Source organism: Erythranthe guttata, chromosome 12 (genome assembly GCF_056151865.1).
Source record: "Erythranthe guttata isolate IM_541 chromosome 12, IM_541, whole genome shotgun sequence".
Lineage (NCBI taxonomy): Eukaryota > Viridiplantae > Streptophyta > Magnoliopsida > Lamiales > Phrymaceae > Erythranthe > Erythranthe guttata.
The window spans coordinates 15,835,166-15,850,884 of record NC_142544.1 but is presented as its reverse complement, the minus strand read 5'-3'; the positions used below and the strand labels follow the sequence as shown (position 1 = coordinate 15,850,884).

Here is a 15,719-nt window from a genome sequence, read left to right as displayed (position 1 = left end):
CCGTTCACAACCTCACAGTAAAATCCAAGAACAGTTCCCATTATTTATTGATTGCCCAAATTCAATGTTCAATCATGTTAAAACAAGGTACAACTCTGTTTCCTCTTTTTTTTTTTTTTTTTTTTTTTTTTTTTTAACTTTAGGTTTGGGAGAACCAACCAACCAGTAGTTGCATCCTCTATTGACTAAATATTTTTCACAAATTTACACTCAAAAGGCATCCATTCTTTTCACTTATATAATCTACTCGTAAACTTGTCGAAGAACATCAAGAAAATGGCATCATCTTCGTCTCTTTACTCGAAAGGGCTAATTCTGCATGGCTTAATACTAACAATCTGCACATCATTTTCCATCCTGCATGCAAGTGAGGGCCCCACTTTAACCTTAGACTACTACAAATCCACATGCCCAACAATTCTCGAAATCGTTCGGAAAGAAATGGAATGTGCAGTGCTGTCTGATCCACGCAATGCAGCCTTAATCCTCCGATTACATTTCCACGATTGCTTTGTCCAGGTCATCTTCTTCGTAAAATATAGTTCGTATAATTTTTGTGCGTGTTATAAATTTTTTTAGGTTTTTTTTTAATACGAATGTAATGGATGCAGGGGTGTGATGGGTCGGTTTTGCTAGACGATACGATCACACTTCGAGGAGAGAAAAAGGCGCCTAATAACAGAAATGCCCTTAAAGGATTTAGAATAGTCGACAGGATCAAGAACAGGCTCGAATCCGAGTGCCCTGGAATAGTTTCTTGTGCCGATATTCTCACCGTTGCTGCTAGAGATGCTGTTCTTCTCGTAAATCACACAACATCTAAATTAAATTAAATCATTTTATTTAAATTACGATATAGAGTAACATCAATTTGCTATGTTAATTCATTATTCAGGTTGGTGGACCTTATTGGGATGTTCCTCTGGGAAGGAAAGACTCGAAGACAGCTGGCTATGCCCTCACCGAAACGAACCTTCCGAAAGCTGACGACGGGCTTATTTCCATTATTTCCAAGTTTTTTTATCAGGGCCTTTCGGTTACTGACATGGTGGCACTTTCTGGTAATTAATTAAGGATTTTTTTCAAAAATAAAAATAAAAATATTTTGAATTTCCGACTTTTTAATAATATTTTTCATTCTAAATTCCGAAAATTCCGATTTCCAATTTTTTTTCGATATTTATTTTGTAACGAATTGGAATAAATATTAGAATCCAATTTTTAGATTCCGCATTTTTTTTCCCGGAAAATTACACTTATAATATCAATACTATTAGTCTATTATGTATTTTGTGTTATATGTGATGCAAAAACAGGAATTTCTGTATTCCGCCAATTCCGATCAGAAAATTTCTGGTTTTGGAACATTTTTTTTTAATTCCATTTTTTAAATTTCCGATTTTTCGATCGTACCTTTCTGTTGTACAAGGTTTTCAAAACTCAAAACAATGTCTTGTAGGGGCACATACAATCGGCATGGCAAGATGCGTAAATTTCAGGAACAGAATATACGGAGATTTTACGTCAACTTCAAGTGTAAATCCACTTTCACAGCAGTACCTCAACAAATTGAAATCTATTTGTCCGCCTATTAAAGGATCAGACAACAACGAATCAGCAATGGATTACGTCTCTCCGAATTTATTCGACAACTCTTATTACCAATTACTGTTAAGAGGAGATGGATTGATCAATTCGGATCAAGAATTATATTCCAGTTTTCTAGCAATCGAAACTAAGAAGCTCGTTGCAAAATACGCAGAGAATCCGATTGCTTTTTTCGAGCAGTTCTCCGAATCAATGGTGAAAATGGGGAATATTACAAATCCTGATACTTATGCTAACGGAGAAGTTCGGAAAATCTGCAGGTTTGTGAATACATGAAGAGACACAAAGCTGGAATTTTTTTTATTTTTTTATTTTAATTAAATATTCTTGTGCAAGAGTTTGTTCTTTTAATTAAGTAATGGAAAATTAAAATTAAATGATGAATGAGTGTTATTTGATTCATTTTAGATTCATCACACAAATACCAGTTGAGTTGTAGTCAAAGTTTATTCTGTTTTGCGGGGAATCAAGTATTTTGTGTTTGGGAGTTGATGTTTGTTGTTATATATATTCTACTCCACTTTTACTTTTTGTCTTGCCAAACCGTCCAACTTATTTAAGTCATAGCTTATGTGTATGTGTCTTTGACATATGAGAATCAATTATTAATAAGTGTATGAGTAAATTAAACTAGCATAAATAATAGAATTCAATTCGACAATATACAGATAGGGTTCGAATAAAACCATAGGATAATTATTTGATCTAATGAAACGCAATAAAAGAGTTGAATTAATCCAAAAGAATCCGTAACTAAAGATGAAGAAGAAGAAGTCTAAAATTGAATAGGTAAACACATATTGTCTCGATTTTAGGTGGTGGTGTCGTTTTTATTGCGTTTTGAATCTTAAACGAGTTTAATATTTCTTGAAGTGGAAAATTAATTCCATTTCCATTCTAAAAAGAATTAGAAAAAAATTGGATAGCGGAATTTTGGATTTTGAAGTGAGAAACTAATTCCAAGTTTATTCGAAGAAAAATCGAAAAAGTCGGAAATCTGTATTTTGGAAATTCGAATGATTTTCTTTACGAAATCGATTTTTTCAATCGAATTGATGGAATTCTAAGTTTCATTTTTATTCACATTAGTTGTAGAATACATAATAGTGGTCATTACAAAAGCCCACCAATGGGTACTTATTCATATTCAGACAAAAAACTTATTTACCAATAAGTCTACACATGGTCCAGATTTTTGTAAATGACTAAAATAACCCTTCATACTTTAATGTGCTCCGATTTCATCATTAACTTTATGTAACCTCAATTTAACCATAAATTCACAAATTATTCAATTTTGACCCAAAACTTCTTTTTTGCAAAAAAAAAATTTCCCGCCGGATTCCGACGTTGACTTTTCAATTTTTATTTTTTATTTTATTTTTTTTCGCCGGTTTCCGGCGTTGACTTTTTCGATTTTTTTTCTTTTTTTTTCTTTTTTTTTCTTTTCTTTCTTTATGTAACTTTTTTTTTCCGTTTAAATAACAATATTGTTGTGATTGACAGTAATATTAACTATATTACTGTTAAACACAGTGAAATTAACTAAACTACAGTTTAACACAGTAATATTGCTATATTAATCTCTAGCACAGTAATATTAACACAACAAAACTCAATATTATTGTGTAATAGAGTAATATTACAACAGTAATATTACCGTCAACCACAGTAATATTATTACGTTACTCCGTGAATAACTCAAACAAACAAAAAAATTCAAACAAAATAATAATATAGATGTGGTTGACAGCAATATTACTATAACAACAGTAATATTACCGTCAACCACAGTAATATTATTGTGTTTATAGTAATATTACAATAATAGACAGTAATATTATTACGTTACTCCGTGAATAACTCAAACAAAACAAAAAACCCAAAAAAAATATTAATATTGATGTTGTTGACAGTAATATTATTGTGTTTACAGTTATTTTACTGTCAACGACAGTAATATAATTACGTTGATTTGTCAACAAATCAAACAAAATAACAAAAAATAACAAAAAATAAAAAATAATAACTTTACGTTAATTTACTGTCAACGGCAGAACAATTACATAAATGTATTGTTAACGGCAGTACAATTACGTTAATTAACTGTCATTGACAGTATAATTACGTTAATTTACTGTCAGTGACAGCACAATTACGGTCAACGTTTGACGGCGGACGTAAAAAAAAGAAAAAAAACTTAAAAACCAGTAAAAAAAGTAAAGGCCGGAGACCGCCGAAAAAATCCGGAAGAAAAGAAAAGAAAAAAGAAAAAAAAAAGTCAACGCCGGAAACCGGCGAAAAAATCCGAAAGAAAAAAATTTTGAAAAGTCAACGCCGGAATCCGGCATCAAAAAAAAAATTGAAAAAAAAAGTTTTGGGTCAAAATTGAATAATTTGTAAAATTTGGGGTCAAATTGAGATTAAATTATGTTAAGGATGAAATTGGAGCATATTTTTAATATGCTCCAATTTTGAAAAGTCAATGCCGGAGCCCGGCGTTGACCGCCGGAATCCAGTGGAACAAAAAAGAATTTTTTGATAAAAAAAAATTATTGAAAAAAAAAAGTCAAAATTGAATTTGTGTGGTCAAAATTGGATTTTTGTGGACAAAATTGATTAAATTGGTCAAAATGATTGAGGGTAATATTGGCATATACATGAATGTTTACTTTATTTATAATAAATATTAAACGAATGGACTTATTGGTGAAAGATATATAGCTCCTAAACATAGAATGATAAAGATGCTTTATTGGGGACTTATGCACAAAACCCCTAGTATGAACGTAATTTTCTGGGATTTTAGCATATTTAATATTTGATGGTAGAAATATAACTTTTGTGGGAAGATCGGAATTTTTGAAATTATTTTCAGAAATTAAAATTAAATCCGAAATAGAAATCCTTTTTTTATATTCCTTTTCCAAACAAAAAAAAAATCAAGCAAATTGAAAATTCGGACTTTTCAGATTTATGAATGAAACGTGTTATTTCAAATTGGAATTATTTTAAGGGGAAATGTGGGATAACCCAAATTATATATAAGGATAAGTCCTATGGATTTTTCTTCCTTAGTCAAAAACCCAAATTCTAATCTTAATTTGATAGACACCCCTAGACAAATCGAAATACCCATTTTACCCTGTTAATTACAATTTAAAACCCTAAACCCTAGCTTTTTTTTCTTTCCCCCCAACAACTTAATCAGCCGTCCCCTCCCCACTCCCCCACTCTCTCTCTCTCTTTTCTCTCTCTCTTCTCTTTCTTTCTTTCTCTCTCTTCATCTCTTTCTCTCTAACTCTCTCTCTATCCACAGCTCTCCGCCGCCGTTGCTCCCCTCACCTCTGTGTCGTCGCCGCTGCTCCCCCACCTCATTGCGTCGCCGTCGCTCCCCTCACCTCCTTGCGCTGCCTTGCGTCGCTGCTCCGCCGCCGCCTTGCGTCGCTGCTCCGCCACGGCCTTGTGCCGGCCGTCGTTGCTCCTCCCACCGCCTTGAACTCGGTACTAAACCATTCACTTCACTTTTTTAAGTTATTTTTTTAATTTATGAATGAACATCCATTTTTAATTTATTTTTTAAAATCTGAATTCTCTTAACTATTTCACCTTATTTTATTGTTTTTTTTTTATGAAAATCAACTAAATTCAAAAATTTTAAATTGTGATCCGACGATGTGTAGTCAGATCTAAAATTTCATATCTGGAATTGATGGTGTTCGATTTGTATATATTTACTGCATTTATATATAAAAAAAACACAGATCTACTATGTTTTTGAAGATCTGTGAACAATTAATATTAAAATATTTTTCTTTGGATTAATATGATTTTTTATTATAAATCATATTATAATTTATTTGAAGATGATTCGAAATGCCTAAAGTGTGAGAGTTTTGTTTGTCTGTAATGGAAATTTAACCAGTAGTGGCTTCTTACATGAGTGATTTGAGTCAGGTAAATATACAATTATATTTAGTCATATACAGTCATGTATAGTCAGTCACATGTAGTCATGTATAGTCATGACTACATGTAACTATACATGACTATATATAGGACTTGTAGTATAATATAGTTATTTGTAGTCGATTTTAGTTCAGTAAATTTATCAACAAAAAAAATCATATTTTTTTTGTATTTTTCATGTAATTTGATTTTTTTTTATTATAAATCATATATATGTAATTTTTTTTTGTATTTATTTGAAGATGATTTGAAATACCTAATGTGTGAGAGCTTAGTTTGTCTGTAATAGAAATTTAACCAGTAATGGTTACTTACATGGGTGATTTGAGTCAGGTGAATATACAGTTATATTTAGTCATATACAGTCACATATAGTCAGTCACATGTAGTCATGTATAGTCATGACTACTTGTAACTATACATGGCTATATATAGGACTTGTAGTATACTATAGTCATTTGTAGTCGATTTTAGTTCAGTAAATTTATCAACAAAAAAAATCATGTTTTTTTTTTATTTTTCATGTAACCTAACTCGCATGTTCCATTTTGCTATTTAACTCGTATTTTTTTGTCGCAGGTTTTGATTTTATTATAATTTTATGACATGCAGAGAATAAAATTCGATGAAGTGCCTTTGTGAAGTTGGATTCATGCTACAGTACTCCGGACTTATGCCACTTATATAACTATAGACAATTGTATATAACTATAGTCACGTGTAGTAACATATATTTATATGTATGTTATGTGTTTTTTAATGTATAGTAATGCGTGTTCATGTTTTAAAGATTATATGCATGTGATTGTGTTTTTTTCAATTTTTTTGGGTTAGTTGATTTATAATATCAAGATTAAATTGTGAATTTTGTTGTTGGTGTAGATTAATTTTGGGGTAAAAAGACAGTACATGATTACATATAACTATACATGACTTTGGTTTACTGTAGTCATATATAGTCAATTCAGTACAGTAAATTTATCCAAAAAAATTAAAAAAATTTAAAAATTAAAAAAAATAAAAAACTTAAAAAAAATTAAAAATTAAAAAAATACAAAATACGATATATATAAAAAATAATAATAAAATAAGAATTTATATTTTTATTAAAATAATCTATAAAAATGATAAATGCAGGCCTAAAATGCTAAATGCCGTTCAGCATTATGCTGAATGTAGGGTCGAAAATGCTGAATGCAGTTGGGTAGAAATTGAACATAAGGGCCCAATAGTACTTTTACCTCTCCAGGGGTTATATCAAAGAAAGAATTTTAGGGGTGGACCTAGCCCTATATAAGTTCCATATGAGGGGTGTATATCAAATGGGCCCTTATTTTAATCGAAATCAACAGAATAAGGAAACTATGTTCCAAAAGAGTAGATTCAAATGGAATTAATTAAATTCATATGTTTATAATATTTCAAAAAAAAAAAAAAAAAAAAACCGTTCACTTATTTTCAACTACGTTTCTTAAGACTAGGTAAATGAGGGTGCAAAGTGCCAAAAAAAATTATAATAAAAGGGTGCATTCTGCTATTTTTTTAATTGAAGGGTGCAAAGTGCCAAAAGCATATAATTTGAGGGCTCAAAGTGTCAATTACCCAAGTTGTATTAGTAATAAATTAATTATAATATTCAGTAAATCCCGACCGACCTTCTGACACGCCAAAACCTCATTTTTGCCCAATTCATTCGTTCATGGCTTTTCCCTCAGTCGGTCTGCTTAATCTCTTAAACAAATGAAGATCAGCTGATTCAAAAATTCTCGCGAGGAGAAAAGAGAAGCCCTAATTCTATTTTCATCTCATTATTCGCTTTGCTTTATCACGGTACATTTCATTTATGCCTTTTTCTCTGCTTCTGTATACGCCGTATTGCGGTTTTTGTTTGATCCCAGCTCTCAATTCTTTCTTCTATTTACTGTAAAAAAATTAATTTAATTTAATAGAGTAACGAATTGTGATTACTGATTTTTTTTTTTTTTTATTTAAATGGTGGTGAAGTAGTTTTGCTGTTGGTGTATTCGGTTGGTGAGGAAGTTGAGAGAAAAATAAATTGTGAGATTGTGCGATTGCTAGTTTTGTGTTTCATCCATAATCATGCGAATCAGTCTTTACGAAGAAAATCGACAGGCGATCTGTGATCTTATTCGTGTATTACCGAACTTGTAATGATTTTTCGAAAATATGTTAATGCTGGTGTGGTATTTCTGTTTATTGATTAGGGGGATTATTTTTTCGTAGTTGAAGATTACAATGGAAGAGCATACGGGCCGTGATTTGATAAGCGAACTGCCTCAAGGCATTATAGAAACCATACTCACAAAGCTCCCGATTGGCGACGCGGTAAGAACGAGCGTGCTATCGACCAGGTGGAGGAACAAGTGGGCTTTGCTGACTCATCTAGTATTCAACGACAGAAGCGCAATCCAATTCCACGACATAACACTCTTGCAGCACATAATCGTCAATTTCGTTACGAGGTTTTTGTTCCTCCACGACGGGCCGATTCACAAATTCTCTCTCTGCACCTCGTATCTGCAGAGCTCTCCGGATATCGACCAGTGGCTCCTCTTCATCTCGCGAAAAGACGTCAAGGAGTTGATTCTTGAATTAGGAGAAGGCGAGTGGTTTAGGGCGCCATCGAGTGTATTTTCTTGCAAGAACTTGACCCGTTTGGAGCTCGTTCGGTGCGAATTGGACCCCCCTCCGAATTTTAAGGGTTTCTTGTTCTTGAAGTACCTAAGCCTTCAGCAAGTTTTGATTCCACCGGACGATGTTGAGCGTCTGATTTCGAGTTGCCCGCTCCTTGAAAGTCTCACTTTGTCATACTTTGACAGCTTGGAGCTGACTGTGCGGGCCCCGAATCTCAAGTACTTGATTTTGGAAGGCGAGTTTAAGGATTTGTGCCTTGCTAATACGCCGCTTTTGGTTGCTATTTCTGTTGCTATGTACATGACCGATGACATTGCGGAGCACTTCGAGCAAAGCTCGAGCTGCAATTTTGACAAGCTTCTTGGCGGTGTTCCCAATCTCGAGAGGCTTATTGGGCATATATACTTCACTAAGGTAATTATGTCTCGTTTATCCAATTTACATATTGATTAAATCGGTTGGGATTACATTGTTTATAAAGTAATATGTGATTATCTTATGTTTGGAATCTGTGATAAAATTGGTTTCAGTAAATTTTGTTAAATCGGTTAGCCTTATTCTCTTGCCATATCTTTTTTTTTTATTTTCTTGAAATGTGTTGAACTTGGATTTACCGAGCTTGCATAAACTAATCGTTCATCAATCTCTTTGGTTTCAGTATCTGAGCATAGGTAATGGCAGAGGAAGAAGCCGGATAACCTATAACCAATTAAAGTTTATCGAGTTATATCAAGTTAGCTTCGACGACATGAAAGAAGTTCTCGTTGTGCTTCAGCTGATTATGCATTCTCCGAATTTGAAAGCACTCCAAATCTCCGTGAGTTATTAATTGCCTCAAAAATCCCAAAGATAATAAAAAACCCTTTTATTATCTCGGTGCTTCCACTTTTATTAACCCGTCTTTTTAATTTCTGTAGGGTTCCTCAAACACGTCTGGTACGATGCGGAGTCCTGATTCGGAAATATGGGACGAGATATTCTCAATCGATTGCACATTTCACAAGCTGAAAACCGTGAAGTTGACCGATGTTTCTGGTGTGCCACATGAAATGAAGTTTATCAAGTATCTACTCGAACGCACACCTGGCCTTGAAGAAATGAGCATTACGCCTGGTTTATACGTGACGGATAAGAGATTGAATATGTTGATTGATTTGGTAAGTTTTCGAAGAGCTTCTCCACAAGCATCGATCGTTTTTATTCATGAACCAGTATGACAAAATTTTCAATGATTCTTAGTATTTCTTAAAAAAATTATTTATTTATATATGTTGTACTCTTTACGAAACGGAATGTACCAAAATAAACCCTTTTGGTGTTTGAGTTGAAGGCTTCATTTCGATACAAGGAATTTGGAGACTGGAGTAATGGATTTTAAATCGATATTACAAAGTCATTGAAGTTATATGCTCTTGTTTTTGAGTCTCGAATCTTGATCGTTTATGTACATTGTTGTCTTTGCTGCAATTTTGCTGCGTAGTGAGAAATAATAAAAAACACGTGGATCTTAAATAGATGAATAGTTCGGGAAAAATACATTTTTCGTCCATGAAACGGAGTTGTTAAAACAGTTTTCGTCCCTCGTAGAAACTAAAAAAAGTATTAGTTTGCTTAGCTAATTCTGATCAATATCCTCATCAGTGAATTTCTTGTTGTTTTCCTTTTTTCTTGTCACTGAAATTCACACACACACACACACACACACACACACACACACACACATATATATATATATATATATATATATATATATATATATATATATATATATATATATATGTTGTCACAGAAGAGGATCTTGAAAAATTAAATTATGCTTTCTTCTATGTACTACATATAAATATTATTATTCCAACCTCAAATTAACGATGCACCACATAAAGATCACTCAACATAACATTTCTATAAAATATATATAATAATAATAATAATAAAAAAAGACTTCGATGACATCATCAGCAAGTAAAATGATGTCACCTAGGACCTGAGAGTTCCATAGCTTGAACAAACAACAAAGAGTCATCTGTAAGATCAGAGTACCTCTCCGAAGAAGAAAACTCGTTATTAGCTCGACACCTCATCGCCTCCGCTCTTTGCGAAGCCTCCCATTTTTCCGCAAGTCCGTCTCCTTCGAGCATGCGTACAACTTCAGACATCTTCGGCCTATGGCTCGGTAGGTACTGCGTGCAGAGCAACGCCACCTGTACCGTTTCCTCCACCTCCATCCCGTCGTACCCGTTCATCTTCAAACCCTTGTCCACCAACAACTCAAGCTTCTTCTCTAGATGAATTTTCCTCACCTTCAAAAATCCATATATATAACATTCTTACACGTGTTATTATAATTATTTTCATTCCAAGAAAATAAAATAATTATATAAAAATGGGTTTTATTTCATTCAGCACCCCCGGTGTTATAACTATTAGCAAAAAATTTCGAATCTACCTTTTAGAAACTCGCCGTTTAGGGGGTTGTGTGCTGAAAAAGTTGCAGAATAAGGGGTATTTTGCTAATATTTGTAACATGGGGAGTGTTTTTAGCAATTCGATATAATACAGGGGTTCTGGGGTGTGTGCTGAAAAAATGCAGCATAGGGTTTTTTTTGCTAAATATTTGTAACATAGGGAGTGCTTTTAGCAATTATATATAATACAGGGTACTGGGGTTGTGTGCTGAATAAATGCAGCATAAGGGGTATGTGGCTAATGTTTGTAACATAGGGAGTGTTTTTAGCAATTCGATATAACTCAGGGGTACTGGGGTTGTATGCTGAAAAAATGCAGCATAAGGTGTATTTTGCTAATATTTGTAACATAGGGAGTGTTTTTAGCAATTCGATATAATACAGCGTACCGGGGTTGTGTGCGAAAAAATGCAGTACAAGGGGTATTTTGCTAATATTTGTAACATAAAGGGTGTTTTTAGCAATTTGATATAACATATATGGGTACTAAATGCAATAAACTCATATACAAAATTAGAAGTTGTGCTCACCCAATCAAGCATGGCTCCTTTCTGATTTGATCCTTTGCCGAATTCTAGAGCCCTCTGGCCGGTGATGAGTTCCAATAGAAGAATTCCGAATCCGAAAACGTCAGTTTTCTCAGACGACTGTCCTGTGGATAGATACTCGGGGGCGATGTGGCCCACGGTCCCACGGACAGCTGTCGTGACGTGGGAGTCGCAGTGGTCGAGAAGCTTTGCTAGTCCGAAATCTCCGACCACTGCTTCGCAGTCGTCGTCGAGGAGTATATTTGCTGCTTTGACGTCTCTGTGGATGATCTTTGGATCGCATTGCTCGTGTAGGTATAAGAGACCCCTTGCCGCTCCCAAGGCTATCCTTTTTCTCGTACCCCAATCGAGGGGCGGCTTTCCTATTATAGCACGACACACAAAATCGACTGTTATGTTACACACTAACACAAAAAAAAAATATGCATTATTGAAACTCTAAAGTGACAGATAATATGTCAAAATAATGTGAAACTGAGTGTTGAATGTCGTTTCAATTTTACTGGTACTATTTTTACTTCAAATATGATTTTGCCCATTTTTTAATCCGAATTTGGCAAAACCCAAAGCACCAAATTTGTAGTCTTTGAGGAGGCTTTCTGATCCAACTTAAATCAACTAGATTAAATGTCATGTGAGTACGTTATGTATGAATGAACAAACAATGCCCTAACCCACAATAAATTTAGTTCAAACCTGATTTTGACCATTTTACATAAACTCAATGCATCAAAATTGAAGCCGATTAGTTTTCTAACCCAACTTTAATCAGCTACACTATTGACTATATGATATTTAGCGGGTATTTATCTAATTACCTTTGAGACGGGAGGCGACACTTCCGTTGGACATGTAGGGATAAACGAGGAGGCGTTCGGTTGGAGTTATGCAAGAACCGTATAGACGGAGGAGGTTTCTGTGAACGGCGAGGCTGATCATTTCGACTTCCGTCTGAAATTGAGTGTCACCGCCTACGTTATTACCGTCTTTGAGGCGCTTCACCGCCACAATTGTTCCGTCGTGTAGATGCCCCTTGTACACGTTTCCGAAGCCGCCTTTCCCGAGAATGTTCTTGCTACTGAAATTGTGCGTTGCTGTCTGTAGCTCTTTGAATTGGAACTTTCTCAGGTTTCCTAGGGCCACTTCTTCATGGTGTTGCTCTGAAATTTTAACGTGAATTTTTTTTTTAGAATTTTTTTCGATATATTGAGGGACTATTACTAGATTTTTTTTATTTTTTTTTTATATATATGTACCGTTAACGTCGAAAAAGATCTGTTGGTTGTGTTTGTGTCGCCACCAGAGAAGAAAACCGAATCCGAGAATAAGTAGGGCGATGCAGCCGAGGCTTGAGCCGAAGGCTAAAGCGATTCGGTGACCGGTTGGCCTTGTTGGTTGATCTTTTCAAGAAATAAAAAACAAAGATAAAAGGACAATGTTAAATTTTTTTTTTTAATGAATTCATACAAAAATTGGTGATTTAAATTCTAAATTCTTACTTTGTGAATTGTTTTGAGAGAAAGATAGAGGCAATGGTGAAGTTCCATTGCACTGTGGCTCTTTCCCAGTTGCACATATCATTGGATTTCCTACAACACTGTAATTATCAAACATTACATGCTTATCAACATAGGTGCCTTATAAAAATATAGAATAAATTACGGCCATCTTTTGAGGTAAGATTAAATTACGAAAAAACCCTTCATGTTTGGATAATTACAACTACTTCCTTCAACTATAAATCTTCTTACTCATTCATCCTTATGGTATTAAATTCAACAGACTCTTCAAGATTCCGTGGAATATTCTTTAGTTTGTATTCGTTTTGTGCAAAAATGCAGTATTAGATGCACCACAATCTGATATTTACAAGCCAAGAGACACATCTTATGATCATCTTATTTCAAAATGTGGAGCTCGAATGAGGGTAAAATGGGTAAACGCAGAAGAATATTCCACATAAACTAGAAAATTTCACTAAACTTGACACCGCAATGATGGACGTGTAAGAAGATTACCCAAACATGAGAGTTTTTTATTTCGTAATTTAAACTTACCTCAGACCCTGACAGTAATTTACCAAAAAATATATAATTAAATGAAAAAAAAAAAGGAAAAAGATTTACTTGAATGTTTTGGCAAGAAGAGTTGGCACTGGCCCACTTAAATTATTGAATGACAAGTCCCTGAAAATATTATAGAAAAAAACAGCACCAAACCAATATTCAAATCAGATCAAAACAGCAACAAAAAAAAAAACACTGCAGTAAATATTTATTTACACCAAACAAGTAAAAATGGGAATTTAGAAACTTTATTACAGAAAAGTTAGCTGAGTCAAGTTTCCCAATGACAAAGGAACAACTCCACCAAGGCTATTATTGTTCAACCTCCTGTTTCCAAATAAAATAATTAATTAAATAATAATTAATAAATAAAAACACGAAAATTTTCGACATTTTTAAGACGAAAAGTGAGGGTAAAAATGAGATTAATTACATGTACTGGAGGCTTCTCAATTGAGATAGAGAAGATGGTATTTCTCCAGTAAGCAAATTATCAGAAAGATCAAGTTCTTGAAGTTTTTGTAATTTTCCCAACTCAGACGGTATTGCCCCTGATATATTATTATCCTGCAATAGTCTGCAAAAAAAATTAAAAAAATATATGTTAAAAACTATATATAATCTTGATTCTATATTGTTATAATTTTTATTTTTTTAAATTTTTTTGCAGCTACTCACACACTTGTGAGGTGTGTCAAGTTCCCGATACTTCGCGATATCGTCCCCGATAAACTTTGGCTTGGTATTGCGCTGCAAGATTGTTGTTATGCACTTCAATAATAATTTTGAGATCACTTGAATTATGCAAAAAATAAATAATGTGAAATATTAATCTTAATTACAAAAATATATATATAAAAATTAGCTTACAGTGTAATAACAAGATTATCATGAGAACAACCAATCATAGTCCAGCCACATGGATCAACAGAGTTTTCATCCCAGTTAAGAACTCCATGTGGATCACTCAATGACTTCTTTATTTCCATTAATGCTTGCACTGAAAATTCAAAAAAAAATAATAATAATAAGACAATTTGTGTAATAATTTAATTTATACTAGTTTAATTTACACATACTGACCTTCAAAGTTGACACCATTAGGTGTGAGCAGAGCAGATGAATAAGAACACAAGCAGAACAAAGCCACAAATACTATAGCCATTGAATAATTCAGAAAGCTTGTAGTAAAATTTATTTTTATTGGGAGTTGGTAATTATTTTTTTGTTTGGTTTGAAGGATTGAACAAAATCTTGGAAGAATAGTACAATTTGTTTATGAAATTTGGTGTGTAAGATACTAGAATAGCTTTGTGTCAGGACTGAAGAAGAAATTAAAGAAAGAAAGAAAGAAAGAAGAGGGTTTTGTAGTAACATGCCTACCACTTGTCCACCAAAGATCAAGAAAAGAATATGGTATAAAGTAAAATTGTGATAAATAATTATTATAATAATAAATAAATAAATATTCAAAAGTTGATGGGGGAAAAAAAAGAAAATTCCCTCAATCATGCTTGTGCTTGGAGTGTTTTTCTTTTGGCTCCTTTTTGAAGCTTTCCAATTCTTGGAATTTTAAAATTTAAAGCAACTTGCATTCTTTCTAAAATGTACATTTGGTGAAGTATAGTGAATATTTTTTTTCTTATATTTGATTTTTACACAATCACATATATGTTTGAGAAAATGAACGGATCTAAACGTGTGTATGATAGAATATAACTCGATAAAGTTTTGCCGTAAATGGATCTGTACGTATTTTACACACATCCATATGTATAACGACTCAGTTTTCAGTTTACTTTATTCTTGTAAAATTCTATTTTGTAGTTAATAATTGCGCATCGACTTGTTTCTCTTTCGTTCTAAAACTTTCAAATTTTGAATATTTTAGTATCATAATCAGGGGCGGAGCTATGTTCACTCCAGGGAGGGCTGAAGTCCACCCCGATTCACTTTTTTTTTTAATGCAATATTTTCATGTTAATCATGTTTAGTTAATCCTTTTATAGCATATTGACCCTTTATATTAACGATAATCCAATTTAATTAGCTCATTAACTATTGTGTACCGTAGTTTAAAGAGCTCCAATAATTATATTTTGAAAAATATACTATTATGTACAAAAAAATAATAATATTTCTAAAAAAATTCTTAAAAAAATTCAAGGGCGCTCCATAAAACTTTAGTCCACTCTTATGTACAACAAATCCGGGCTCCGCCGCCGATCGTAATGGAAGAGAGTTGGAAATCATCGTAAAATATGCAAACCCTTTATAGTACCGACGAAGCCAAACAAGTTTGCACATAAATTTATTATTTTCAACAAAATGAAATAAATTAAAGATAATTCGTAAGGAAAAAAAAAAAACAACAATAATTCAAAGTTAGAAATTTTATTGCTAAAAGA

The 15,719-nt window shown here is 33.2% G+C and overlaps 3 protein-coding genes and 1 long non-coding RNA gene across 5 annotated transcripts; 3 read left to right on the top strand and 1 right to left on the bottom strand.

Annotated features, from left to right (window-relative positions):
* Positions 1-237: 237 nt before the first annotated feature.
* On the top strand, positions 238-2,138 carry LOC105967503 (Peroxidase superfamily protein). The gene is made up of 4 exons (XM_012992100.2): positions 238-519; positions 612-803; positions 896-1,061; positions 1,460-2,138. The coding sequence occupies exons 1-4, from the start codon at positions 277-279 to the stop codon at positions 1,882-1,884; spliced, it is 1,026 nt and encodes a 341-aa protein (XP_012847554.2). The 5' UTR covers positions 238-276; the 3' UTR covers positions 1,885-2,138.
* Positions 2,139-4,840: 2,702 nt separating this feature from the next.
* On the top strand, positions 4,841-6,371 carry LOC148766579 (uncharacterized). The gene is made up of 2 exons (XR_016034795.1): positions 4,841-5,112; positions 6,157-6,371. It is a non-coding gene; the product is annotated as an uncharacterized LOC148766579 (long non-coding RNA).
* Positions 6,372-7,177: 806 nt separating this feature from the next.
* LOC105967700 (F-box/RNI-like superfamily protein) lies at positions 7,178-9,637 on the top strand. 2 transcript variants are annotated; one of them, XM_012992321.2, is made up of 4 exons: positions 7,178-7,407; positions 7,803-8,646; positions 8,891-9,049; positions 9,150-9,637. In XM_012992321.2, the coding sequence occupies exons 2-4, from the start codon at positions 7,834-7,836 to the stop codon at positions 9,447-9,449; spliced, it is 1,272 nt and encodes a 423-aa protein (XP_012847775.2). In that variant the 5' UTR covers positions 7,178-7,407; positions 7,803-7,833; the 3' UTR covers positions 9,450-9,637. The 2 variants fall into 2 exon arrangements, with proteins under 2 accessions (XP_012847775.2, XP_088682319.1); XM_088826193.1 differs by having other exon boundaries at positions 7,230-7,407; positions 7,822-8,646.
* Positions 9,638-10,030: 393 nt separating this feature from the next.
* Positions 10,031-14,927, bottom strand: NIK2 (NSP-interacting kinase 2). The gene is made up of 11 exons (XM_012992277.2): positions 14,395-14,927; positions 14,182-14,311; positions 13,990-14,061; positions 13,745-13,888; positions 13,567-13,638; positions 13,372-13,431; positions 12,745-12,842; positions 12,502-12,645; positions 12,064-12,405; positions 11,228-11,607; positions 10,031-10,532 (listed from the first exon to the last, which is right to left on the bottom strand). The coding sequence occupies exons 1-11, from the start codon at positions 14,474-14,476 to the stop codon at positions 10,206-10,208; spliced, it is 1,851 nt and encodes a 616-aa protein (XP_012847731.2). The 5' UTR covers positions 14,477-14,927; the 3' UTR covers positions 10,031-10,205.
* Between the last annotated feature and the right edge of the window lie 792 nt (positions 14,928-15,719).

Bases quoted from the DNA above. Each gene is read 5' to 3' on its own strand.
- NIK2 (XM_012992277.2), bottom strand. From the start codon at position 14,476: ATGGCTATAGTATTTGTGGCTTTGTTCTGCTTGTGTTCTTATTCATCT. The intron at 14,312-14,394 runs GTCAGTATGTGT...TTGAATTTTCAG, and splicing joins TAATGGTGTCAACTTTGAAG to TGCAAGCATTAATGGAAATA. The intron at 14,062-14,181 runs GTAAGCTAATTT...ACAATCTTGCAG, and splicing joins GATAATCTTGTTATTACACT to CGCAATACCAAGCCAAAGTT.
- LOC105967503 (XM_012992100.2), top strand. From the start codon at position 277: ATGGCATCATCTTCGTCTCTTTACTCGAAAGGGCTAATTCTGCATGGC. The intron at 520-611 runs GTCATCTTCTTC...TAATGGATGCAG, and splicing joins TCCACGATTGCTTTGTCCAG to GGGTGTGATGGGTCGGTTTT. The intron at 1,062-1,459 runs GTAATTAATTAA...AATGTCTTGTAG, and splicing joins TGACATGGTGGCACTTTCTG to GGGCACATACAATCGGCATG.
- LOC105967700 (XM_012992321.2), top strand. From the start codon at position 7,834: ATGGAAGAGCATACGGGCCGTGATTTGATAAGCGAACTGCCTCAAGGC. The intron at 8,647-8,890 runs GTAATTATGTCT...CTTTGGTTTCAG, and splicing joins GGCATATATACTTCACTAAG to TATCTGAGCATAGGTAATGG. The intron at 9,050-9,149 runs GTGAGTTATTAA...TAATTTCTGTAG, and splicing joins TGAAAGCACTCCAAATCTCC to GGTTCCTCAAACACGTCTGG.